The following is a 27984-nucleotide window of genomic DNA, read 5'->3' on the forward strand; positions in this document are numbered from 1 at the left end:
CACATGGAGAAGATAGTCATACTAGGCAAAGAGACTTGTCCAAGTCACTACCTTGGGCTGAACTCATGCAATGTGTTTGTTACGAGGTTTTACAAGCAGCAAAGCTCTCAGTTCTTTTAGAGCTTGTTCACATCACTGAACAAGCAGCAAGAGCACTTCAGGCCTCCCACGCTGGCTTTTTCACTGCTTGTAGTTTCTGCATCTCCTACCTCAAAAAAAAAGAGGTGCTGCCTCAAACAAAGTACTCTTACCCAGAAATCTATCTGCAACTCTTGCTGCATAAGTGAACATGGCAAAGCCATCTAGAATAGTCTTCTGGGGCCTGCATGCTTCTGCCCTCCTTGGATTTTACATAGAAAAAGGGAAGGTAGACAGGCAACACCTGCTCACAGTGCCTTGTTGATGTGCAGTGTTCAGCAGAAAGCAAATCACACTGCAGGTAAGAACCAGGCCTTGTATAGAAGCAAGCCCACACAGCATTTCAGGGCCTGGCCTACCATTGCTTCTCATCCTTGCTCTTTTTCCCCCAGTTCCAAAAAAATCTGCCAAAAAAGACTGCAATTATGGAGCTTATTTAAACTACTCCTTCAAACAACTTCATGTTAAACAGAGTGTAAGAGTGTCTTGTAAAAAGTTTTCTTTCCTAGTCTTCCTCAAGTTATCATTTGATTAAGGAAGGATTTTATTTTTTAAAAAAGCTCTAAGGAAGTTAAGCAGCTACTGCAGTCTATCTTGTTGGAAAATGCAAAAACTGAACCAGCACCCCTCTATACTGATGAGACCCCAGTACCTGGTATGTTATTACTTTCATCTCCCACCCTAGACTCGTTTTAGACAATTTAACATGTATTAAAGTATATTGTATTAAAACAGGACCAGAGAATTAAATGAATGAGTACTAAGTGGACATACCTCTTTTTATTACCAAAAAATGAAATTGATGCATTTACTGTATTCAGTTTTTTCTTTTAAAATTTTATCTTTTATTCACTCATTAAGAGCCAATAAGTTATATAAATCATAGTATTTTTCATTTCCTTACTGAAGTAGTCAACAAGATTTTTGCTTATTTTTACGCTGACTCGTTAGCACATTAGATCTTTAGAAAGAGTGTATCTGTCTTTGTTTTTCCATGGAGGTTCTTCTTAGAAACGCTACCCTTCTTACACAGGTTTCCATGAAAGCTCTTCCCCTCCTTAACACAGCGCTGGGGTTCCCTGGAAGGTTCCAGATGCAGCCATATCCTGTGTCGAGGCACTCGACGCTGTGCAGGTCCAGTCGCACCTAGAGAACCAGCCCACGAGGCTGGCAGTGGCCACCACACACCACAGCCCCCCAGCCCCTCCACCTCACCACTGCTCTTTCAAGGAAGCCACAAATCCCACGGAAGCTCCATGCTGAAGGCAGAGGCAATGATTCCATTGGAGAGATGTTAAACCAAATACTTTTGTATTTAATTAAGAGTTCCAGAAGGTTAAAACCATAGACAAATGCGCAGAACTTCTGTCAATGACAATGAACTGAGGCAGCAACATTGTCATCCCCACGCTTTAAACAGTGTCTAAAGCAACTTCTAAACAGGTACAATTTGGGATACTCATGTAGAACTTACACAGTGATTTTTGTTTGCTTTACCTAGTACGAAGGGTTTCAAACACTTCAGTAACTTAGAACTAGTCCCACAGTTGCTGTTCTCCTGTCTGCTTCTCATAAGCATGTTTTGCTTAGTATACCAATAATAGATTTTTTCCCAGCAATGCAATCTAGTTTTCATGGTAACACACAAAAGTATTCTAGTCTTGCTCCTCTTCATCTCCATCCTCATCTTCATCCCCTTGATCTCCAGATTCAATATCATCTTCATCTTCAACCTGAAATTAAGAAAGATCTGTTGTGAGCAGTAACATCCCTTACTCTGATCCCACATTTTGAAGGCAAGACAGATGCTGAGGGAGTGAAAATAAGCTTAAAGCTAAGCTAAAATTATCATGCTGTATCAATTAGCACTTAATAAAGGCAACTGTCCTTGTAATGTCACAGAGTTTTTAACTTCTCTGCCAAGGATGGCTGACTCTGGGAACAACAGCCTCCCTTCAGCACTGTCAGTTCTTCCCTGGACATTCGAGTGAGCAACTCCATACACACTTCAGTTTCCCATACAGCTGCATGAACTAAACCCCACGTTCTTCACCGTGTAGGCTGAGGAGGAAAATGTCCGTCCAGTGCTTTGTAATGCCATACCCAGACTGCTACGACCTGCCTCAGACCTGAGAACTCACGGGACAGATTGTGAGGCTTACCGGGACACCAAGATCCTTCAATTTGATCTTCAGTGCAGATAGTTTCTGATCCTGGTCAGCCAAAAGCACCAGAAGATCATCCTGTTCTTTCTTAGATTCTGCAACTTCTTGCTGAAGTTTACTTTTCTCATCTTGCAAGATAGCAACTGTACTACTGGATGAATCCAGGTGCTGTTTTAGTGATTCTTTCTCCTCGGAAAGGGCTCTGACTTCACTCTGGCAACAGGAAAATCACACACCAAGGTACACCATGAGCACAGGAACACCTGAAGCCTTGTTTCCTACAATCACATTCCATACACTACCTGTAACAGCTCCAACCCCAAGTGCCCTGTGGCCTTGCTCCCACACACTTCCTTACCCAAACTCCCTTATCACACACCAGGAGTAAGGTAGGTGGAAGTCTGAACAGTGGCTACCTCCTCCCAGCCAAGCTGGGCTGTCTGTGTCACAAATAAAGCTATTTCCTAGACTGTCCTTACCAACTCTTAGAAGGCAGACAGGGCCTACATTTCCTTGGAGAAAAGGAAGGAGAATCATCCAGCTTCCCCTCCATAGCCTGAAACACTTCAGATGCTGAGGAAACAAACCACTTCCACCCAAAGCCTTTCCTATTGTAGAAGTTCTCCTAACTGATGGCTGAGTATCCAGTGACTTGGTTTTGTGTTCCTCCGCTACCAACCTTCAGTTCTTTTATTTCTTGCTCAAGCCGTCCCTTCACTTCAGAGCTGTTTGCTGCTGTTGCACCGCTGTCTCCTAACACATGATCTGCAGTGGTATTCTGTGGACAGAAGGTTCAGTATCAGAGCACTGAATGCCTCACAAAGAGAGCGAGCTAAGACGTTATACACTCAGTTGTAGAATTTAAAAGCATATTTTCTCCTTACAGCATAGCCAAGGTGTGGTAGTTGTACACATCCTGCACTGCAAGGCATCAGCAAACAGATCTATGCTTCCTGGGGTCTCAAACACGTATGCAAGTGCACACAAAGAGGAGAACACAAGGCACACCCTTTATTTCATACAAGTTGCACTCTAAAACAGAATGTTAGGTTTTTTTCCTAGGCAGGCCCTGTCTTATTATGGGCCACCAGCCTTCACTCAGATGTTGCTTAAGTGCCAAAGATATTTTTTTATTAGGCTAAATATCCAAATCTTTGTATGTGACTACTAAAAATAACAATGCTTTAGTCTCAGCTGGCCCTACCCAAATTTACTCTTTCCAAAATGTGGCGTTTTTCAGCTAGAACTGCAACATGGCATGAGATCAAGACAATAGCATCTCCAGCCACCACATTTACGTCCAAGCTCTAATAAAGGTAGGCAGTGAGGTGGCCTGACAACTGGTGGCAGCACGGAGCACTTGGGTGGCCTCTGCCTCAGGAGCACACAGGGCCAACACGTGTGCAGTGGCACCTTCTGTCAGAGCAGCTGAGACTTGTGACAGTGCAAGTATTAAAAGCCTTCCTCTCTCAGAGGATCTCTACATTAAACTGAACACTTGATACTTCCCCAGCACAAGTCCTCACTCTTGCAATACCAGAATTAGAATTTGGTACACCAGTCAGAACAAACCAGCCAGAAGCAAGCGTTTAAGCAAGTCCAGCTACCCCGTCTTCATTAGAGCAGAGCTGTCAGGCAGCACACAGGAGCTACCCTTGATCTGCCTAAGCAACCCCAAACATCACATACTGTCATCCCTGCAGTTGCTTGTGTGCCCACGCTGCAGCAGCTTTATCTGTCAGCTCTGCTGTGACATGGTCATGCAACTCATTAAGTTCTCTAGCTTCACATTCACTTTCTAATGCTGTTAGCTAGCTTTGAGGACACAATCACATTTATTTATCTATTCTGTGAGGCTTTGTTGGCTAATCTTGTTAATACACAGCTGAAAAAAGCTCTGAAGCATTTGGAGGTCTGCACAGACAGATGTACCTACCATTTGCCATTCAGCTGTACATCAGCTTTCAAATTAGTATCCTCAACTGCTGTAAGAATAATCATCTCTAATGTACTTAATATCATGCAGTTGTGTCTCACAAGAGACTGCTTGCTTTGATTAGAGTATAAGCTTAAAACACTGAACAGTTGGTATTGCTTTGTTTAAAAATAGCAAGGAGCAGTGGCCTCACAGAGCACTAACTGGACTGGAAGTCACCTCTTTCCTCATGAAGGATTTATCTAGGTAACACGTTACTTCATTTAAAACACTGTTGGAATCACTTGCTGATGTGTAGTTATAAAACAAGCTTGGTTTAGGACAGTAACTACAGACAGCATAAGCAGGAAAACAAAGTCCTCAAGATTCAATCCCCTACGAGAAAATAAGGAACTTTTCACTGGTACCATTACTTGTAGCTTCTGATTCTCAACCTGAAGCTTAGAGATTTCTGCAGACTGTAGTTGTATCTGACTCCTGAGCATTTCTAATTCCTGGGGGAAACAAAGACAAAACATACTTTTAAGTTAATTTGATAAAGTAAGGTACTTATTCACATTTTTTCTGAAGTGAAATGCTACCAGACTAACTGCTTCATCCTAGCATACATAAGAGGAAAGCTGCATCTCTCAACAAGAGCACAGCAACCATTTCTCTAACCTAGTCAGCAACACACACCATTTTCCACCCTGCTCTTACAAACCCTTTTTCTGGGGAATGCCCCACCAAGGCAGCTCTCTGAGCCTCAGCTGTGTTTATAAAAGTCACTAGCACACCGCTAGCATCCTCTATGCCTTACCATTCTTGGGGCAGAAATCCATGATGACTTATCAATCCAGCTATTATTAGTTCTCTGATCAGAGAAACTTTGCTAGGTATTTTTTGAGCAACAGCTACCTTAGATTATTGAACCTGCAGATATTTAAACACTTACTCCATGCTGTACATCTAACACCTGGAAGCATTTGTAACAACATTTAAAGGTATGTTTTGCAATGCATAAACAGATTTTGCAAGGCTGAAGAGTCAGCTGAAGTGTCTCTGCTGGCTCAAACCTGCTTAGCAAAACCAAATTATTCATTTTTGGATGCATGACCTTGATGCTCCAAGTACCATCATCCCATAAAAGTACACCATTAAAAACATCAACACGCTCCAGAAGCAATGTTCATCCCTGAAGTATGACAGAGCTCCCTTCCCATCCTGAGCTACCACTGGTCCCTGCAGCTCTGCTGAAACACCACAAGTTTACCTTCTGTACTTCATTACTGAGCTCCAAGCCACCGGATTTGCTGGTCTGCAACGACTGCTCTGCTGTTCCCATTTCCAACTGTGAAGATTTCTGTAACAGCAACAGGAAAATAAGCCATGGAACTAGACAGACTAAATACAGCCACACTGTCAGAACACAAATCAAACCGTGTGCTTGCATGATCAGAGCTCCCAAGCACAAACTGCCATCACAAGGAGGCCTTACACAGCTTAAGGCAGATGACATTTGAGAACAGGAACTGGAAGGCACATCAAGTTCTGCCACGACAGTGAGCGCTTACCAATTTTTCAATCACAGAATCCTTTTCCCTTAACTGCCCTTGCAGCAGTTCATGCTTGTTTTTCCATTCTTCCAGCTCCTCTTTCAGTTTGCTCACTTCTTCTGTCTGAATGCCATTCATCTGAAACGTATCACTGTGGGAATTATGATGCTGAGTGTCCTTTCCTAAAGGACAGAGTTTATAACAAAGGTCACAAACACCGACATCATTTTCAAGTTAGCTTCAAACACACCAATTAAAGTCCCCCCAGGGCAACACAAGCCATTCTAACTCAAGAACCAAAGCAGAGTGTTTAAGAATTCTCTACCAAAATTTGAATAAAGAGCTCTCATTTGCCATTCCTCCAAGTATGTATTTGTGGCTGCACTTCTGTGCTGCTTCAGTCATTCCGTTCATCAAGTAAGTTCATAGACAAATCATTCTGTAGAGGAAGGACAATTGTTTCTTACATATTTTTAATCGTAAATAATCCTGAAGGCAGAATTACTTTTTGCAGTCATGTCATATACAGCTTATCAGGCATCTTCACCTTGGAGTAACTCGAATATACCGTCCCATTCTGTTAGCAGTCTCTCAAGTGACAGTAACAGGCCTCATCTTGCACATCTGCCATTCCACAGTTCCCTAATTCATGTTTTCCTTCTAGGCCCCACTTCAGCACACACCATGGCCCATCTGCTCATATTCTGAGTCTGAACAGGCAATGTCTGGTTTGGACTAAAGCAACAAAGGTGCAGAAAGCCTCTACCAGCAGCTGGTCTGCAACAGTGCTCCCTGGTAGCCAGCAGTTCCTACTGCAAGCTTCAGCTCCCATCCCTCACCAGGCACACCTGCAGGGAAGTAGCCAGGGTGGCAAGGAAGGGCAACCAGAGTGACACCAGAATCAGATCAAAAGCTATTGCTAATCCCAGTGTTTCCATGTGCCCACCTAAGTGAACTGCCTGGCCTACAGCAGTCCTCTCCAGGCACTTGTTTTCCCCATGAGCAGGCCTACATGGCATACAGGCCCTAGCTCAAGTGTTCAAATGGATTTTGCAGAAAACCAAACTTCTTTCAAGAGACCCAAGACTTGAGCACAAAGCAAGAACAGATTATACCTCGTTCACATTTCCAAGCTGTCCTCTCAGTTCTCACTGTGCTTCAGTCCATAACTTTCAAGGCACTTAAAGCCAAACGTAGTATTTTTAAGATAATGAAGCAACTCTGATGGTTAAAATTGTTTGCAACGCTCAGCATCAACTTAAGAACAAGTATATTTTATCTCTAGGGGAGGTTCTCATATGCTACAGAACATCCAGCAGCACACCTGAAGTGATAGCAGGCTGTCTGCTGGAGCTGTTCTGCAGCTTGCCATCAATCACACAAGATCTTTGTGATAGCCAGATGATTTTTAGTTATTCTCCCTGAAGCTTACCTAGCTGTACTTTAAGGAGGTTATATTGGTCCTTATGCTGTTGGATCTGCGACACCTGCTGTGTAACTGTTGCTTGGAGCTGTTCATTTTGAGATGTTAAACTGTTAATTCGTTGTTTTAATTCTTCAAGCTCCTGGTCCTGTGCAAAGAAAAAAAAAAGGCACTTAGAGTAGTACCACTTTTGAATACAATGCTGCCAGAAAGGCAAAGACAGAAAAATTAACTCCACCAGTACACACAACTGGTTAGTGACATTGTCAGTGCTACCTGTGACAGAGGAGCAGACAAGCCTCACACAAAATAGCTAGCTACTCCTAGGAAAAAAGCCTGGGAGAGACAGAAGCAGCCTGTCACTCCAGACTAAAGCCTTCCAAATCTTTCGGAGGAGACCTCCAGCATCCCCATACCAGGGACAGCATGAGAAAGAAAAAGAAAGTACATGGAAGCTGATGATTGTGATTTTTCTCCATCACACTGAAGCCTGCACATATTTGGTTCACTTCATGTCTTTAATGAAGCCATGGTAATTGCAGTCATTACATGTTCAATGACAAATGACATCTCTTTGTGAAGGGCTGCAAGTTCTGCAGTTACATATTTGTAAATAAACACTTGAACGCAGCGAAGAGCAGAGGTACCCCAGGAAAACAACTAAACTTAACCAGTAGTCTAAACACTGACATTACAGTTGAACCAGAAATTCTTGGCTTAAGTGCTTTTAGAAGTGTTTCTGCATTGCTAGACTCCTTGTTTTGGAACATCAGGTATCAAACCGCACTGCAGGGCCCCCGAAAGCCAGAACAGCTTCTGGAGGCACATGTGTGGTGTAACTTCTTACCTGCTCCCTAATGACTTTTTTGTAGTGAGTCACAATGTTGTCATGCTGTTCCAATGTCTTCTTGACCTCCTCCTCCTTTTTATCTTCCTCACTGGACTTGTAAATAGCTTTACTTATGACACCTGTCAAAAACAGTTTGTCAACTAAAGCCCAGTTCACACTTTTTTTTGTCCTCACAAGTCACACAACCTCACCCAGTTCACTGAGTTCATGGCATTAGAAACCCAACCTGCACTTTAAATTAACAAAATTGTCACAAACAGGTGTAAGAAAACAGGAATTGGCAGGCTTTTTATAGCAAGGTTTGCACAGTTTGAGCCCTCCATCTCAGAGAAGGTGTGTTTTACTTGCATTATGGCTCTACTACAACTGCCCAAGTGGTTGTGCAAAGTAGTAACAGACTTAGGACTACAAGGGCAACACACAGATGAAATGCAATTGGGCAAAACCATCTTTACTGTTGCTGCTTCAAGGCTTTTTCCTTCTCTAGACCTGTTTAGGTTGGGCAATATAAATAAACAGGACATCAGTTAGATGTTAAGGATGATGACAACCTGTCTGTCTTGTGAAGGACAGAAAACACTGCAGGGAGTCCCTATCATTTTCTAACAAGCCAGGAAATTCAGAATTCATAATTTTTCTTACTGAATTGGTTAGAAACAGCAAATACTTGAGTCTCTGTGTAAGCCCAGGTAAATACACCTTTTGGCCACAGTGTGATAACTCATCACAGGTATTAGAATCATTTCACCTAAAATATCAAGTTATACAGTTAGTACAAACCCTGATCTTGGGCTTGTACTGAGACTATTTTTACTAAATATTGAACTGTGAGCTTGGGTACTTACACCGATTACTGTAACACATCTTTCAGAATACTTCATGTTAGTACCATCACACCACTTTTAACAGGGTCACATTGAGCACATGTGGTAGATCAGTCATCAGTTCATCACAAAAACTAAAGAAATGAGCATAACATCTCACCTTCCAATTCTTTTACAAGCTTGGTAAATTCATGATCAAACATCATGTGGTCTGGGCTAGAAAAACTAGGCTGTGGTTTCTGAGCAGCTCTGGAATAAAGTTCGTGTTTGCTAATGAAGCCAAGCTTCTCAATGAAGTTCTCCCTGCCAATCCTCTTCTCAATCAGCTGTTTCAGCTTCTCTCTGAAAGGAAGAGACAAATCAATCACAGTGCAACACTTGGAAAGAAAGGAACTCATTCTTCCCTCAAGGTGTTTTTTGCAGTTACAACTCTGGTCGTCTGTCTCAAGTCTTAACTGCACTACACACTTTGCATTCAAGATGCAAGTTTTCAGTTGCCACTGACATCTGTTCTCAGCCCAAGAACACAAAGGTCAGGAGGACCCATGCAAAACCACTATCTGCTTTGCCTAGCGAGAGGTGGGTCAGGTACTTTGCATCCCTTAAGGAACACGCATAGAAAACATTCAACCAGATATTTCTGACTGCACCACCTCAGTTTACACCCTCTTAAACCACCACCTGCCATTCACAGAACCTTTCCCTACAATCCTCTTAGTTCTACCCCATACTTACTTCCTGTAGTTTTCAAGGGAATTGTCATTGTAGTAGATGGAAATGCCAAGCAGAAGTGCACACAGGCCTTGGACGAGCTGCTCCTCTTCTCCAAGGTTTTCAGCTATCTGCCCTGTTAGCTAGAGCTCTTGTTAAGGGTATTTGAGATATTTCATAAGCACAAAACACATAACATACTCCTCCGTATACAAATTGCCATTTACAATTATTTTCACATGTAAAACCAAGGCTGATTAGCAAGTAGGCAAAATAGCTGATGAAACTCTCGCAAAGCTAGCTCCTTATCAGTGGTTTCCCTGAAATTTCTCTTCTCAGCAACTGTCTGCTTAAACAAAGAGATTTATTGTTCCAAAACAGACTTTCAGTTTAGATAAGGTGACAGTTCAGCCTTGTGTATTTCAGTCAGACTTCCTGAAAAGCAAGCATAAAAACAAGCTCCAACAGAAGTAGGAAGCATTCTTCCTGCCTCTTGGGTATAAGCGTAAGTCACACTAGAAATATCAATGGGCTTGTCACAATAAAACACACACTTTGCTGGCAGAATGACGTTGCTTTCTGCTGTACTTTAATTTATGTGCACATCTCACAGACAGGTCAGCGTGCACAGAGCATTGGCAACAGAAGGCTGGTTCTATCTCTTGCCCCAAGGCACTTTCTGTTATGTCCTGCAGCATCCCTGCAAACTGATCTAGATAAACACTTAACTTGAGCAAGAATAATCCAAGTACTTTCTAGGCAAGTGGTTCTACTCTGCAAGCAGGTCAAGGATACAAAAGGAATATTGGCTGGATTGTGAAGGAAGTGGGTGACAGCAATGGAGCAGTTGCTTAGCCACGTGCAAAGCAACATCAGTAGTCCAACCCTGGTCTGTACTTTGCTGCCCTGAAAAGAAAAAAATCCCCATCGTTATCTTTCTACAGCGGAGGACTAAAATACCAAAAAAAGCTGTACTGATTCAGGACTTGCCCCCTTTCACCTCATCATTTTAAAAACGACACGTCAAGTCTTTCAAAATACCCATTTGTTAGTTGTACTGAACACAGCTTTAGTGCTTTGAGGAAACAAGCATTAAACCATTCATATTTAACTGTTTTTCAGAGCAAAACAACAAGCAACACAGACGTGAAATATGACTCAATGCAAATTAGCACCGATATAAAATCATAACAAATTAGTTCTGCATTTTTAATTAACATTAGGGTAACATGAAGGAACATCCACACAACCCCTGTAAAGAAGGAACAAGGTGTAAATTAAGTTAGGTAAGGATTCCCTGGAGAAAGAGATGCATCACTAAGGCTTCCCCTGCTGACTAAAAATTGCCATGTGTTCCTAATAGTATTTTCTGAGAAAGATAATCCTGGAGTGGCTTTTGGTTCAGACAGTATACACATTAAACCAGCAAGAGGAATGCTAACTGCAGTATTTGGTTATTGTTAACTAGAAAAAATTAGTTTTCATCTGCAAATTGACTGTCTTCTCAATCCTGTCCCCCTTGTCTTTTCTGCAGATATTGTGGGCACAGCAGCGTTCAGAGGCATGCATCTCTTCTGTTATATTCAGAAGGCATCCAAGAAAAATGTTGCCTGCATGGAAAACTAAACCTCACAAGAGCACCTAATAAATTGGGTAAAGTAACTGGGAGCTGAAGTCATGTCTTGAAGGCAAGATGAGGCATATAAAACTGCTGGGGTATCTTCAAAAGGGGGCAAGAAAATCCACTGGGACAAGTGGTCACAGGATTGAAGACAGTGGCAAACCAGAGAAGTACTCATCAGCAACAAAGAAAGAGCCTGTGCTTGAGACATTGAACTTCCATCCTTGCCTCAGATAACCCCTCTGCTTTAGAGCTGAAGGCAGTGTTGTCTTTAACTTTAGCTACACATTAGAAGAAAAATAAATCCCCCCAAGGTCTTTGAATAAACCAGTTTGCCCATCAAAACAGCCAGTGAGCAGCACTCTGGCTAGAAGCTCTTCTGTAGCAGGCTCCCAGCTACCCAACTGCCACTGCGGACCACCAAAAGACAGGAACTGAATCTAGCAACTCTGGAAGAAAAACCAAGCTCTGAAGAGACTGCCTTCAAGGACTTCCTTCTGAGGTGCTGTGATTTGCTGCAGTCTATCACCATTACTAAGATGAAACAGTCTCCTTAAAGGAAGACATCACAGATAACAGATATTGAGACTGTGGCAGCCATCCCTCACATGGGAAAGGGAGCATCCAGCCCTTTGTCATCACTATCACCATCATTACTTCCAGAGACCCAAGTGAAGTGTGTCAGAACAGCAGAGAACACAGCCATCACCACCAACTGCACAGCACCTGCCTGCTGCGTTTCATGGTGAGTACCACATGCCCTACTAGCAATCATTGTTTAGTCTTCGCTATAGTTTTGTCTGCAGCTTTGTTGTGACCCTGTCATGCTGTTGTATGAACACACAGATCATCTTCCTTGCTGCTACCCTTCTAGCTGAAGGCCACAACTGGTTTCCACTGACCTAGACCTCACTGCAAGTTGCCTGGTCCCCACCAAACTGTTCTCCTCTTGCCCTCTCTTTTCCTCTGAACTGGCTCATTAGGCTTGCCCCATCACCGCTGTACATTTCCCCTACCCACCTTGTATTTCATTAATGATTTGCATGCAACACACCACTTTCAGATCTCTGCTCATGAGGGGACACTTATTTCCAAGACAGTCTAATGACAAGACATATTTAAGAGATACTCACTAGCATATAGGGGGTTTACCCACAAAGGCAAAACAGGGTGCCCAAAGAGCTGTCTCACCACTTTCTACTACCCACTAGGTAAGGCTAAGAACACTGTTCACACTCCAGTCTTCACACAAGGCATGAATGAAGCCACAAGGTGACAAATCATAGGTCTTACAAGCTCATACAGAAATTCATCTGCCACACCACACTGGTGCAGTGAACTGCAGCAGTATTGTCTTGTCAAACAGCTTAGCTACACTTAACCAGTTTAATTGCTGGCAGTCTGCGTTTAAGCCCACAGTAACCACCCATACAACACTGCTTTCATCCTTCTGGGATAGACAAAAGTTACTTGGAGCAACCAGAACCAGTCCAAGGAAGTTACAAGTTCAGACAGAATAATTACTGACAAAGTGGCTATGACAGCCATTACCTGCACAAAGACATCAGTCTCATCAACTATTTCTCAAAAGACAGAGTCAGTTCTCCCCTAACTGAACAAGAAGAAATCCTTGCTTCAAACAGAACAAGCACAACACTAGAAACCCCTTTCCCCTCACTCATGTTTACAAATACTGGCTCTCATTGTCCCAACACTATTAGCTGGTTCATACTCACTGGGAATAACCACTGTAACTGGCAGTCTTGCCCCACAGCACACTGGCACACCTTGTGCTTCTTAGGAGAACAGCAGTAGAAGTGTCACTTATCTTGTCAGAAATGCAAAGTCCCTTTTGCTTGTGTGACCTGGCATTTACAGCACATCATCTGCTGGCAGCAGTGGCAAACCACATTTATTCTCAAGCACTGCACTCTATTCTGAGGTCAAATAAACATATTCTGCCTAAGGACTTACACAGTCCAAAACACCCTCTCAAAAAAGAAATCACACACAGCTATTTTCTAGACATACCACCATAACCCCTACTGTGACACATGACAGCTCTCCATGGCCGCTGTTCTACAGCTCAGGGCTGGTAGCAATACAGCCCCACTCCTCAGGACAACTGATCCATGGGGTAACCAAAGCAGACAACTCCACAGTGATACTTGGGAACTGCTTTCTCTGCTGCTGATAACCTACTTAAAGCTGTTTAAGTAACACAGCCTGAGAGTCAAACAACTCACTTCAGGGGTCATCAGCAAGTAATGAGGTCCCTGCTAGTCACAACTAGCAGCTCCAAGGTTAAAGCTGCTGCTGGTCAGCAGGACTTGGAGAGTGGCCAGAAGGCAGGTTAAACAGTTTCTTTTAGCAGTCAGGAAATCAGCAGCATGTTCCCACTTCAGACTGTACCAGCTGTTTGCTACAGGCCAGTCTGAGAAAACAGCATCTCTATCAGTTTTGATCTTCCTTACAAGTAAGGGCATCTGTTAGGTGACCACATGGTGAATCCCCACTGGAAAGAAAGCACCCGTGCTACCCAAGACCTTCATCCCATAGTTTTATGGAGGACCCCCAGAGAATCCCCTGGAGACAGAGAAAGAGCTTGTTATGCCAGGAAAAAACCCAAACCCAACTGCCACACACAGCTGTAAGTGGAAACACATCAAAAAGCAGTTAAAGAATATCTCCCCAGCAAAACCCAAGGTGAGGAAAAGGCCTGCTTTTGGCAAGAAAATGCCAAAGCAGTGCCAAAAAATACATACCCGTCTGTCGATCTTATCACCCTGCAAGTTACACACATATTACTTGAGAACCTTGAAGTGGAAGACATTTCAGAAACACTCCCCCAAAGCTTGAGTCCCTTGTATCATTTAAGGCTAAAGAGCCACAGGCAGGTTTACTGACTCAAATTTACATTGGACAAAAATGCCAGGAAAGGGATAAAGAGGAGCAGCGTCTATTTTCAGGTAAAGCAGATGAAACAAGTCACATGAACAAGTTCAAAATTGAGCATTCTGCCATTATTCTCAATTGCAGGAAAGTCTAATTGCTGCCAGAGTTAACTAGCTCCTCATTATTACAGCCATTTCGGGGAAAAGTATGAATAACACACATGAATGTCACAAGGAAGTGTGGGCTAGGAGGTGAAGTTCACTCCTCATTTGCAAAGCCAGGTGTTAACATGTTGAACAAGTTCAAAAAAGCTTTTAGTTTTGAAGAGCAAAACCAGCAACAATCAAAACACAAGAGCCTGGTATTTTCAAGATGTTTCAAGTTAGCAGGTACAGGTTAAAGACTAACCAGGCACTTCTTCAGCAATAAAATGTGACTGGGGATCCTGCCAGCTTGTCTTGTCTTTTAAGTTCTAGATGCTTTAGGACCCTCAGCCTACTGAGAGTGGGCAACATCAAGCAGCAATCACTGATGAAGAAGCAAGATTTGCTGCTTTTCTCCTCCCCCTGAAGCACATAGTGCTTTTAGCAAAGCTTAACAACAGTCAGCAGGAGAGGGAATCCTCCTGCTTAAGCTAGTGCTCCTGTCTTCCTGCGCTGCACCTGCACCAGAGCAGGATTCCTCCTGGCTACCCAGAGCCTGAACCCGAAGCGGGGCCCGTCAGGGCCGTACCTGCGAGAGGATGTTGGTGCACTGCTGGAGCAGGGACACGGGCGGGTTGCCGATGCTCGTCGCCAGCTGGACTCTCAGGAGCTGCTCTTTCAGAGTGGCGTTTTCCTGCAGCGCGTGGGCCAGGGCCACGGCGGCACACCAGTTCGAGAGAGAGTCCGTGGAGAAGAGGCCCCCACAGAGCAGCTGACCAGCGGAGACAGAGTTACCTGTAGCTACCAGAATGGCCAAGAGGTACAAGTCAGATCAAAACAAGCCACAAAAACAGCAAGTTAAGACATCAGCATACAGTTAAAACCCAGAAAAATTAAACTAGTGAAGTTTTAGATAAATCATAAGCCAAATCATCTTGCTTGGATCAGACACTCAATGGCAGGTAAATGATTTTGCAGAAGACATCAGTTGATGCATTAAACATTTGTGCTAGTTCACAACTCGCTGCAGAGACATGAGCCTTCCCTACCGTCAATGGTGGATGGCAGGAGCGTTGAGACGATTTCTCCTTGTCCTTTTTGGTTCTTGTATAAAAAGCACTGGAAGCAATAGAGAACTGCACAGCGCAGCACAAAAGGCTGCCTTTCATTGACCATGGACATGAGAAGGACTACAATTGCAGGCCTGTTGGGGAAGGAAAGGGAAAAAGCATTAGGACAAAGTCATGAACAAACAACTGCAGACAATTTGGAGTCTGTTCTCCAAGTAAGGAGATACTTTTGCCTACTCCACCTATTACCATTTCAAACAGTTGAGTAAAACCTTTGATTTTAATAAAGTTTTTCAGTTCATTAAAACACAAGACAGTAGATTAATTAGATGACTGCAATGAGCTAGTGTTCCTCTGCAATATTTTCATTTCCCATCGAGTCCCCTGCTGCTCCCTGCTAGCTTCAGTGATACTGTAGAAGATGCCTCATAAGGCCATTATCAACTTGTAATATAGAATGTCTTTCTCTACCCTCATCCTTATATTCAAATGTTGAGATTAAGATCTCATTAAGCTAACACTTGCTGTTGCCCAGTCTGAGTAAACATCCATTACCTGTCTATTTTCTTAGCCTCTAAATCCTTTTGGAGACTGTCGTCTGGCTGACAGTAGCAGCTTGTCCCAATCTGGCTTTTCAGGTACCCCATAACAAATAAAATCAGTTCCAGACCTCATCTCTCTGGTAACACACCTGGCACCTTTGTGCTATACCTAATACACACAGTGTGAACTTGAAGCTGTTGCTCTGTATCATTATCCCAAACTCTAATTAAACAATCCTTTGCATTAGACTGCCATTGCCCATACCAATACATCATTACCTAACACAGTTAAACACTTTTCTTCCTCTACCTTGGTGGATTAGAAGGTGCATTTACAGAGGCAAAGTAGTCTTGATTCATCTGGCATCCTCGAATGACCTCTGATACAGTATTAATGGTCTACAGAAAGGGCAGAGAACAAAATTAAATCCATAGGTAAATGTGAGCCATAATCTACTACCTAGATCACTCAAAATTATTCAAGATCACCCTGACAGCTCGGTTTCAAAAAATACATACCAAGTCTCAGCACAGAGGTTTACTCAATAAAACCATTTCAAATTAAATCCAAACAACAGCTGTGAAGGATGCTGAGCAAAGGGTAGGGGACAAAGCTCAGATGTCACTATCATACCCAGTTATCTCCAGCTTAATGTTCTCTATCAGATCAGTTCTGCTATGACAGCCAGTTAAACCAGACACTTTAGAGCAGTCGAGAGCTAAAACCTCTGAAACTCATCTTTTACGAGACAGAAGCATTGGAATGGAGGGCACACCAAAGGAATCCTTCTACACTCAACCTAAGCACATCATTTTATCAAGGGAAAACCACTAGTGACAGGGCTTTCTAGAAGCTAGAAATCCCTCATCACTGGAGACCTGCTGAGTCAGAATACTTCTAGAGTCTCTAAAGAATAAAACAAAAAAACCACCCCCAAAACAGGGCAAAACATGAATCAGTTTGGCCACTCTGGGCTACACTGAAATCCAACAGGAAAATAGGCAAATCCAAACACTTTCTGGTTGCAGAATATAATGTAAAAGACCATCTCGCATTTCTGTTGCCCGCACGGGAAGCTGACATCTCTGGCATCTGAAATGCATTCTTAGCAAATACTGTAATTTCAGTTTGTCTCTGCAGCAACCCGTTATCCCTGCAGACTGCTGCTTTCAGCCATTCAGTTGCCCCCAGCCCTACATCTGTTTGCTCCCTCTTACTTCTGTCAGGATATCAGCAGGAACTCCAGTTGCCATCAGGATTGTGCAGAGCTGCTGTAACAACCCACAGTGGAACATTGCCTTCTGACAACTGCTGGTGGCACCAGGAGGATTTGTGGGAGACACGAGTACCCGCACAAGCTAGAAAAAAAGAAATATTTCTATGTAAAGAGAGCCCAAAACCTTCTGAAATGCAAAACAAAAAGTTACCCCTTTCAGCACAACACATGGATCTCACAGTTGACATCGATACTTCAGAGTTAAGTGAAGTGTTTTACCTGCAGCATTAGGTGAAGATTAGTTACTTTCTGTGCAGACCACCCACAGTTGTCATCTCCAACTTCAAACCAAGGCTTCATACGCTGAATGTATGAACCTTCTTTGAAGAAATTCTGATTGGAATTATTATTCTTCAACAGGTTTTGTAATAGGAGGAGACAGTCTTCCACTACTATTCCTGGTGAGACAAAAAAAACCAAAAGATTAATCAAATGGAAAACTAAGTAGCTTCTCCATGCACTAAGTATGTTCTAGATGGAACATAGCACACACTTCTGAACTCTTCATTCTTAATGAACATCAGATTTGGATTAAGAACTGTAAACCCCATGCATGAAAAAATAATCAGTCACTCCAAATTAAATACACCTACGTTTCCAAGGAAACCTTAATTGTGTTTTCATCCACAAGTCTGAAGCAAAAACATTACTTCCAAAGAATATACAGTTAGTATGAGTTAATTGGGTAGGAATAGGAAAAACTTCAAAGAAAGCCTCACAACTACTTTGTGTCTTGGAGTATACCTACCTCAGAGTCAGGCACTACTCAGACTAGTCAGACACTACTGTCTCTTTGCATTGTAAGCACTAAATGAAGTTCCTCTTGAACTGCATCATGATTCAAATGCAGCAATTCTTACTGGGTTACACATTCACTATCTGTAATCACTGGCTACATCTTCAGCTCATTTCAAAGCTACTTTTTGGGTTATTTTAGTGGAGAAGCAATTCTTACACATAGCCCTTGCCATGAGGCAATTGTAACTCAACTCCTTGGAGTTGCAATAGCTTTTTTTATTACCCTCAGGTTTTATCTGTACTGAAAAAAACACTATAGATGCTAATCAACTAGGTACTCTGTAAAAAGAAAAACCTCAGACAATTCTGCCCAGCAGAAAACATGAATAAAGGCAGCCTGCTTCTGGTACTGCTGGAATGCCTCCAAATCTGGACTCAACAGAAGGGATTAAGACTTACTCCTTGCACTTCTGAAAACACACAGGCAGTGCCAGGCTTGGGAGTGGGAGAACAGAGAGCACCTGCCACATTCCCCCCTTCCCACTCCCGCTGCAGAGCCCCAGCTGGTAATCCAGGCCCCAGCAGGGCTGCAGACAGGCCAAATGGACACCGAGGAGGGAAGCAGAGAACTCTTAGCACTTAGGAATTTACATACCAAGTCTCCTAAAATTATTAGCTGCCTAAAAGTAGCAGCTTTGAATCAAAGGTTGGCTTAATCCTTCCATGCCAACATTCCTGGAATAATTCAGTTGGGAGAGAAGCATTAACTGCTCCTGCAGCCCACAGAAAGGTCGTGGAACAGCAGCCTGTCTTGTTACTGAAATAGATCCCACCGCAAACTACAATTGGTGGTAAACTCAATGTGTTGCTAATAAAAAAAAAAAGAGCAACTAAGTGCTCCATCATTTTTGCTCATTTTTTTATCTTTTTTCCCCCCTTCAACAGGTAAACGATTTGGCAAGGAGCTGACCACAAACTGAAGTTACTAGCAAGGCTGAAGAAACTCAGCAAGCTGCTACTTTCAGCCACCCCAAGCATCCAAGGACCTTGCAGGAGGAATGCAGATGCTTAACTCAGTAAGTGACAAATGCAGCACACGCATATCTGACACTGCCATTCTATGTATACACATTCACAGACACACCAACTCATGCACACATGCTCAGAGAAATTAACTGATGTTTTAACTATCTCAAGACTAGTTTGCAAAAGATGCTGAAACCCTGCCTACTTGCTCAGTCTTGTTCTGTTTGTTGCTTGCCTGCTTGCTTTTGCTTGTATTGTTACAACCAAGCTGTGTGTTTTGATCCTTCTACCCACTGACCTAGCTCCAATTACATACTAACTTCAGCTTGTAAACATCATCACTTAATAGTTTGTGCAGAAGCACAAGACTGTGAGTATGTCTTAGTCTTTTCTGTACCTCCATCGCTGTTTCCTTCTTCTGTTATGATATCCAGAAGTCTCTCAAAGGCATTTTCAAAGGCAACAATCTTCTGTATGGCTGCATTACTTTTTGTCAATTGCTGTAACAACAAGACTCCCTTGACAGGTCGGGGAGAGAGGAGATTAAGCTTAGTTTTACTAGAACAACATAGCTTTTCACAAGTCACAGCTCTCAGAAGGATGCTAAATCAGCAGCATAATCCTTGGCCAGAATCACAGGACAGAACTGCATGCCCTGCAGCTCGGCACATCTAACAAAACCCACCCTGGACACCACGCAATAGTTCCCTCGCCTCGCTGCACTTGACAATAGAAGCACAGCAGTGTTAAAAAGGATGCTAAGGGGCTATACAGAAGAAAGAGGGAACTTGTAGAGCACCTCATCTCTTCTGCAATAAGTAATTAGAGCATTTTAGCATCTGGTGAGTAAAGAGAAAGAATTGAAGTGAACCTGACAGAAGGCCAGGAGAAAGACCAGCTAACGTACTAGGAAAACCCTACACAAGGGTCAATGTTGGCATTAAATACACAGTAACAGATTGCTTTTTTAGGTGAATTGTGGCCCAAAGCCACCCAACTCCAATGAGGAATGAAATATTCCCAATTGGCAACCACCATTTCTTCACATGCATTCCTTTAACTTAATCCAAATTCCCCACAAGTACTAAGCAATTCAATTGACAGTTACTATTTATTAGGAGGATAAACTGCCTTTGTTCTGTACTTACATCATTCCGTATAACTTCCCTAGAGTCTGCTAGTAAATCCATGAGCCTGGAAACACCTGCAAGAAACATTTTTTAAAGAAAGCATAAAAAAGCTGCAGCTTTGTCATGCTGTAGGTCTTTAAAACACCTTGATCGACACTCCTCTAGCCCTCTGCCATGATGTTTGCTGAACTTCCAGCTTCAAGTTTATCATCAATAAACTCAACCACTTACCCATAGGGCTGACAAGAATTATCTGCTGCACTTGAGGTCCTTGCTGCTTTAACAGAGATGTAAGTAGTTTCACCCCAGGCCAGCGAACATGGAAATCAAATTCCTGCAAAGATGGAGAAGAGTACATTAAGTAATAAATTCCTCCATCTTCAACTTCCTCCTAGACACCAGTTAGGAATAGACACCAAACAGACAGGGAATTCCATCTCCTGTCGATTTCTTTTTTCATCCATCCTATTACAGCACATGGCCAGCAACTCAAGCACTATCCTATTCCATGGTTCTTTCTAGTCTGTTATCAGCAACGTGAACTCCCAGCAGTTTCCTTTCCTCCTTCTCCTCTGGGGTAGCTTTCCTGGCTGTTTCCTCTTTCTAAAAACTAATCAGTCCCATCCTCCAGAGATCAGCCCATATTACCAAGAAATCCTAGAGGGAAAGAAAAGCAAGCCCTTTTGTACCTTCTTCCTATTCCCAAACAGTAACAGCAGCTTCTCTGTTAAAACTGACAAATCTCAAGAACTAGTGAGTCCACAGACAGGCTCGACCAACCACAACAAATCTTTGAGCTCTCCAGATCAGCTCAAACTCATTCAACAGCTGGTGACTGGACCCACATCTCAACTGAGTGACCTCACAGCGCTTTCTGTACTTCTAACCCAGCTGGTTTTAAAGCATCACCTTGAAGTAAGCCAGCAGATCACTAATGTGGACAGTCAGTCTTATTTTAACCCTGTTCCTAGCTACAAGTGACAACTGAGCGTGTGTCATCCTTTCCTCAGGACCCTACCTACCTCAGGCACTGGCCAAGATAAACATCTCCACTCTGCTTGCTGGAAAAGAGAGGTGGTAGCTAATGGATTTTCTGTCTCACCAAACAAGCTAGATGGTTTATAAAGCTTTTTCTAAAATTGACTCTTGTAGAGGATAAACCCTGAACTGCATGATATTGCTAGCAAAGAGGACACTGAGCTAAGGCATCTGCAGAGGAAAAAGAACAGGTAACTTAGACAACACATGGCAAGCTTCCAGCTCTGCACAATGCTATGTACATGTTTATCAAATGACACTTCTGTGTGCAGCTGAACACCAAGATAGTTGCAACAGTCACCCAGCTCCACCTATAGGTTTCACCTATCTTTAGGACAGATGCTTGCTGGTTTGAACTTGCAGATCTCAGGTTTGGGTCAATAAAATCAACAGCAGCCTGCTGCAGGGTAAGGCCCTAGTCTCACTTGTAACAGATACATCTATCAAGTACATTCTGGATTCAATACCTCACATCTGATGTAGGCTTCACTAGGAAGACAAAAACACAGCTTTATCCACTAAGAGAACCTCCCTGTACAGCACTACATACCCCTCAGTATGCCAAGTACGATACTGTTGCTCACCTCCACAAGAGTCAACAAGAGTGTGACATTTTCTTGCTGTTTAATGAAAATCTCTGTGAACTGGCTTCCCAGATCATCAACTTGTTTTGGCAAGTTTTCTTCTGTAATAGTAAAAAACAATGTATTACAACACGACTGGAAGAACTTCAAGTAGTGGTGATTTATATTCTTACTAAAATAGAGCCATGGGTGACAGAAAGGTTTAGTCAGTGCTATGATGTTAATTATTTTCTCAACAAACACTGAAACAAGCTTTGCACAAAAGAGAAAACCTACATTATTCTAAACATAACTTTTACTGACAAGTATTTTGTTTTAAAGTCAGGAAGGAACCAAGAATCTACTAAAACTCATTTCAGCATTAAAAGAAAAAAAGCTATTTCCATTGATCATATTCGACCAGATTCACAGTTCTGATCCCCAAAAATGCAAACTGCATCTCAGCACTGCTGCTGCTTTTCGAGGCCAAGTGACAATTTAAAAGCTCTTTCACAAAACAATCATATTTAGGTACTACTGGTTGGCACAGTTAAAGAATTTCAATGGTGAAATTGAGGAACAGCCATTCTAAGGCAAAGGGAGTTTTTTATTATACTTCCATTTTGGACAGGAAAAGAAGACATTTCATTCAAGTGCAGTACAGTTTGAGACCTCAGCTTTTCAGCTGCAGGATTTACAGCTTGATCAAGGGGTCACTGCCAAACCGTTAACAACTGAGCAGCTATAAAAAGGGTCAAAGACCACACATAATCTCCCAACTCTGTACCTTCTTAGGGGTATGGCAAAACAGAAATCAAAGGACTCTACCATAAAAATTTGGTGCCAAGAGAACAATTTTAATTCAACCAACCCAATTCAAACTGTTGGCTATGGTGATTCACTGCAGGGTATCAGTTTATAAGATGAAATTTTTAAGGATTTCCAAGACAGGAAAGAGGTTCTTGCTTGGCCTTTCAGACACTGCAGAATAGCTGATCACTTCTCCAGTGTAGTACAACTGTGTTTCTCCCTTGAAGCAGGCTTATCAGTAGGTAGCTTACAAGAGGGAGAGAGAAGCAGCACCAGCGTGCTATGAATTTTTAGCTGCAGAAATGAAGAAATACTAACAAAAGATGACAGAGGGAGGACACACTGTGTGCAAAAGTAACTCTAGCCCAGGCATGTAGCACCTAGCAGAGTACAAGTGTGACAGTGAGCTCTCTGAAGCTGAGGAGCTGATCAAGTCTGGGTCACTCCTGGTTTCCATGAACACAAAAAAATACACCAGATAAGGCAACTCCACAATTTCAGTTGCTGCACTTACTACTGTAGAATAAGAGGCAACTCAGCTCAGAATCACACACAGACTGCATGCACTATAGCTTGCTGCAAACCAAGGAGAACCCATAGACCTGAACTTGTTTTCTTTTAAATAGATGCTTAAGTGAAAATATTTCACTTTGAATTTTTGACGAGCTGTGCGTGAACATCTTGTCCTTTACCCAAACTCAGCTACAAACAGCAAGAGCTCTTGTCCTTGCACAAGCTCTGGGTGCTCAGGCAAACCCTGAGCAGTACACACAACTTAGAGGGCTTCTTGTAAGTCTGCTGTAGTTTTCACTTATTCCAAAGCATGACTCCTGTGTAGGATGTTTTAGATTCTTCTATAAAAGGGCCAAATTAAAGTTGTCTTCTTCCCCAACCCCAGCTTTTTCTTATTGGTATTTCTTCTGCTAAATTTTAAAAAGAGAGAGAGGAGCCAGACAGAAAGCAACAGGTGAAGTGAAACTGCATCTTCTACTTAGGTGGATACACCATAGATCTTGCAACCAGACTTCCACCATAATCACTCTTTAAATCTACACATTCACAGGGCTCAAATAAAGAGAATGACTTCCATCTGTTAAGATTAGCTCTTAGTGATTCACTAACAACCAGCACTGCAAACTGGAATTTAATCTTAAAATAAACCCATGAAGTCCATTTTGATAAAAGCAGTTTAAAAAAAAGAGAACATGCAAAGTGTTAGTGGTAACTTACAGTAGGAGCAAACACTGTATTTTAACATGCATTGCTTAAAGGAGACACTGTGAAGGATGCTTAACGTGCAGCATGTGCATTTGTGTCACACTTCAGGGCTTCTTGAAATCAGAAACTGTTCTCAACCTTTTGCCCATTAAAATCCTGCCAGTGCTGAAGCTGCACAATTTCATGGCATCCTAAACAAGAATTTATCATTATTACAATCTCCAGAGATCTGCTGGCATTCAACATGCCCAAATCACATGAGAAACAAAATTGGGAAGACACATCTGCTCCAAAGAAAACATATAGAGCTGCAATCCAAGTTTTCACAGTGTCCTTTTTAAACAGCAGCCAGTGTTAGGGGTGTGAGTAGCAACTAGGCCTAAAACAAAGTGCCATATTTATATAAGTAAAGGTTCTTTTACCTTCAGAATCATCTGTCAGTGCAGATAAAAGAAAAAGAAACAAGAGAAAGGTTTACAAGTTGAATAGCTTTCCAAACAGCACAACCAATAGCAGCACAAGCTCAGATTGTCCAAGCAGCCATCCTAGCTTCCTACAGCAGCAATTACTCCTTCAGGGGGTTCTAAACCACCCCATACTCTGGTGATCTCACATACATAACTCCTTTGTCAATTCTTTGCTGTTCATAAGAGACTGCTAATAACATTCTTGTGCAGTCCATAATCATGGCCATGACCATGAACATGGATCCACCAGCACTGTAAAACTCTGATCTTGTTCAAAACCCCTTTCATCAAGATCAGGCAACTGGATGAACAAAGAGAAGGACAAGTAAGCAAAGCGACAATTTGAGAGATGGTTAAGAATAACATGTAACAGAAGGATTTCAGCTTGCAAGACGAGACAGTTCATTGTAGAAGGCACCGTGAAAGGACATACTGCAAAACATCATGCCAACATACTGGCAGAAATTGATTCACATTGGAGAACCCTCACCTACTTTCGATAAAGTTATTTATCACTTAAGAAGCCTTTGAAGAAATAACTTGGGGTAAATACTGCAGACAAGAGACTTCAACTCAAACAGCAGTAGCACCTCATATTTTGCCCATTCACAGGAGCATTTGCACTCCACTGCATGTAATGGAAACTGAAAAATGAGGTACAAGGGCTGTCAGGGACTAGAAAAGACTCTTGAGGGCCATGGCAAATACAGCATGTTATGAACCCACAGATATTCAGCCATCTCAAATGTAGCCTTCTGCTCACACTGTATTCATGCTTGCCCAAGACCTCTGGGTTTTTTTGGACAAGCCAATATAATAGATTTTCATGATCATTCATCCAAAACCAGAATGGATATCCTACAATCCTTTTTCTTTGTTGTCTATGTTCTCCTCTTAAAGCCTTGGACAGCAAGTCTACCATCATGTGACAACCCTTCTAGACCCTGAAATTGTTATCAACAGCTGTTTTACTTGTCAGAAGCATCTGGCTCTTCTTCAGTCTGGGCTCTCCCTGCTCCTAAATAAATTCATATATTTAGTTTTAAGAACATTCTTCTTGCCCAAGCCTGATTTGGGTTACTGCTGTCACTTTCTTCAGCATACTGATGTTTGTGTGAAATACGGGGTTATTTTTAAGAGCTGAAACCACTTCTTTGACCTTAGAGACCAGTTTTGATGGCCTATCAATAAAGGCCTTTGAAAATAAAATAAGGCAGGAAGGGCAGGGAATTTCACAGCCTAGCTGTATAGTGTCTACTTCTACATCTATCTTGGGGTGGACAGGCAGTCTCTCTCTAAAATGCTTCAGCAGGGCTGGAAAAGAAGGTTTTCACACTTAAATATAGCCACCTTACCACAGGTACCCAAGATTTTCTCTCTCAATATCCTTGTTAAATCATCAGATCATAGTGTCCCATTTGACAGTAACAGCCAGAACTGTCCTTTCCCAATAGCAAAGAACGACTCAATTATTTACAAACTAGAAAAAACAATGATCTATCCCCTTGCCACCTGGCTGCTGTTCATAGAATCTAGTTTTTTAAATTAGTAAGCAAGAGATCCAATACTACTTTAATGCAAGCTGTGTACAAGAAGATTGTTACCATTGTCCAAACAGCTACACAATAACAAAGCAAGTCTCAGCATTAGTAAATCACATACTGTTACAGTTTATAATTTGAACAAAACCACCAAGGAAAGCACCCCCACAGTTAATACAACTATGACTACTAGGTGCTTACCTTGCTCCTCCTCTTCTAGGTCATTCGATATTACATTGTAGAGAGTGTCCAAGGCATAGCCAATTATTTCAGAATCTGAACTGCAAATGAAAGAACCACAAATTAGTCTATCAACATTTTGTGGAAGACAGCATTTCTTCAGCTGAAAACCCAAAAACCAGAAAGATGTATCTACTGTTTTTTCAACTACAGCCCAAGTCACACAAGACACCTGCACGGAGCCTCAGCACACACAAATTCTGAAGGGACAAGTAGAGCCCAAAAAGCACAGAAAAGCTCTCTAGCTCCTGCCCTGAAGGGTTCAGGTTAGCATCTCAAAGCAAAGGAGATCAGCAGAGCCCCGCCTCCCTTCTCAAAGTTGAAATCTGGCCACAGGAGCAGATAAGTGGATGAAAGCAGGCTCCTTGACCTCATTTTTTGAAGGGCTGCCCCTTCATGTCAGTGCCAGTTACTCCTATAACCTTCCCTTTTGCTCTTTTCATCATCCAAGTCGCATGCAGGGCAGACATTCATTTATAACTACCCAGCTAATGGAATGGCCATAACATGGACTCACCCAGACACCAGCCCCACACCTTCTGCCCAGCCAGCATAACTGGCCAGGCAAGGGAAGGCCACCACCAGCCTTCGGCTGAGCACTGAAGGGATTCTTGTCCTATATACCAAAGCAGAGCAAGATGCCTCCTTCTAGACACTCAACTGCTGCTTTCCTAATTCTTGACATTAGAAGAAACACTCCTGCTCATGACAGTGTCATCTGTCTTAACAGCAGCCATGGAGTCCAGCACCCTATTTCCTTGAAGCCTTCAATATAAATGCCTGCATTAATCCCTGTGACAGAATTATTCTACAAATTCATTTGATGACACACTTGCTGACTTCATTCATTCCCTCCTCATTCTACCTAGCTCACCTATTACCCAATAACAGGTTGAGTCGGGTTATTTAAAAAACTATTTAATTAACACTGTCATTTTGGATTTTCCATTCCACAGGAGTGGAAGCTGACCACTGAGAAGCATTAAGATACACTCTGGTACCACCTTTACTTTAGAACAGGTCTTTCTGTCCCTCTCATCCAAGTTCCTGGAATTCTGTTCTTTTCCCCTCTGTATATATTTGTCATCATAAAAAGCCACCGTGACAGAAGAGCTGTTCAAAACCCAGCTCCCCTCCTAGCTCTGTTCGTACAGAGACCAAAGTCTGTGTGGGGTGGTTTCAGCAGCAGAGAAGGGTCAGGCTGTCAGCGGGAGGTGGCTGCCAGAAGCCAGCAGCATGCTTACCGGTCTGTCTGCAGCACGTGGATGAGATGTTCCATGGCCTGGATGCCCACCTCCAGCCGGTATTTCTAATGGAGAAAAACTGAACAGTTACCCGTCTAGCTCAGAGTCTAAACAAAGCAAAACATCACAAAACTATCAAAAACCCACGTGGCTCTTCAGGACGTTGGGTGCTTACCTTGGACAAGGATTTAAGCGCACGCACAGCATCCCTCCGGTCATCCAGCAAAGTGGAAGAAGCCACGCGGTCGCACAGCTTCTGAATCTGAAATGTACGAGACCCGTGAGAGAAGACAGCGTGCCGCAGCCACGGGACAGGCTCCAAACACCCCACGAAACACAGCCCAGCTTCGGGAGCCGCGCGGAGAGCGGTGAACTCCCGCACCGAAGCGCTACGGCCACTTCTCCCCGTGCTCCGAAACTCACCAGGCGCCGGCGCTGCCCCCGCACGGAGCCGGCCGCGGGGCCAGGGCCCGGCCGGGCGCTCCCGGCATGCGCAGGCACCGCGCCAGCCCGGCCGGCCCGACCAGCGGGGCCGGCTGCACCGCCCGCGGCAGCGCCCCCGCACCCGCCCCGCCCGGCACCGGGGGGCCTGCCGAAAACGAGCCGCTGGCCGGGGCCCGGGCGGCGCCCCGCAGCTCCCGGCGCAGCCCCGCTCGCCCCCCCGCCACCGGCTAGGCCCCGCCGAGCTGCCGCCCGCCCCGCTCACCGTCTCGGCGCCGGAGGGCTGCGGCCCGGCGCTGGGGCCGCCCATGACGCCCCGCAAGAAGTTCATGGCGGCCAGCGGAGCTCGCCCCGCCGCCCCGGCCCCCGCCGCCGCTCCCGCACCCGCCGCCGCCGCC

The 27984-nt window shown here is 43.3% G+C and overlaps 2 protein-coding genes across 9 annotated transcripts in view; one reads left to right on the forward strand and one right to left on the reverse strand.

The window, feature by feature from the left end:
* The window catches only part of LOC137664547 (albumin-like), a 369558-nt gene that overhangs the window by 263408 nt on the left and 78166 nt on the right, over positions 1 to 27984 (forward strand). The gene's annotated exons all lie outside the window — the stretch shown is intronic.
* On the reverse strand, positions 955 to 27961 carry USO1 (USO1 vesicle transport factor). Of its 7 annotated transcripts, none has more exons than XM_068403933.1 (26): positions 27852 to 27961; positions 27321 to 27407; positions 27146 to 27210; positions 25863 to 25942; positions 24076 to 24087; positions 21647 to 21747; positions 20256 to 20358; positions 20043 to 20098; positions 19292 to 19412; positions 17350 to 17528; positions 17072 to 17212; positions 16164 to 16252; positions 15291 to 15445; positions 14831 to 15036; positions 13969 to 13989; positions 10378 to 10488; positions 9607 to 9725; positions 9032 to 9213; positions 8045 to 8166; positions 7207 to 7345; positions 5793 to 5956; positions 5492 to 5581; positions 4647 to 4733; positions 2983 to 3081; positions 2301 to 2516; positions 955 to 1871 (listed from the first exon to the last, which is right to left on the reverse strand). In XM_068403933.1, exons 1-26 carry the CDS (start codon positions 27915 to 27917, stop codon positions 1794 to 1796), a joined length of 2889 nt encoding a protein of 962 aa, XP_068260034.1. In that variant the 5' UTR covers positions 27918 to 27961; the 3' UTR covers positions 955 to 1793. The 7 variants fall into 7 exon arrangements, with proteins under 7 accessions (XP_068260034.1, XP_068260033.1, XP_068260036.1 ...); XM_068403932.1 differs by having other exon boundaries at positions 14831 to 15042; XM_068403935.1 differs by lacking the exon at positions 24076 to 24087.

The sequence above is a fragment of the Nyctibius grandis genome, chromosome 6 (genome assembly GCF_013368605.1).
Source record: "Nyctibius grandis isolate bNycGra1 chromosome 6, bNycGra1.pri, whole genome shotgun sequence".
NCBI lineage: Eukaryota > Metazoa > Chordata > Aves > Nyctibiiformes > Nyctibiidae > Nyctibius > Nyctibius grandis.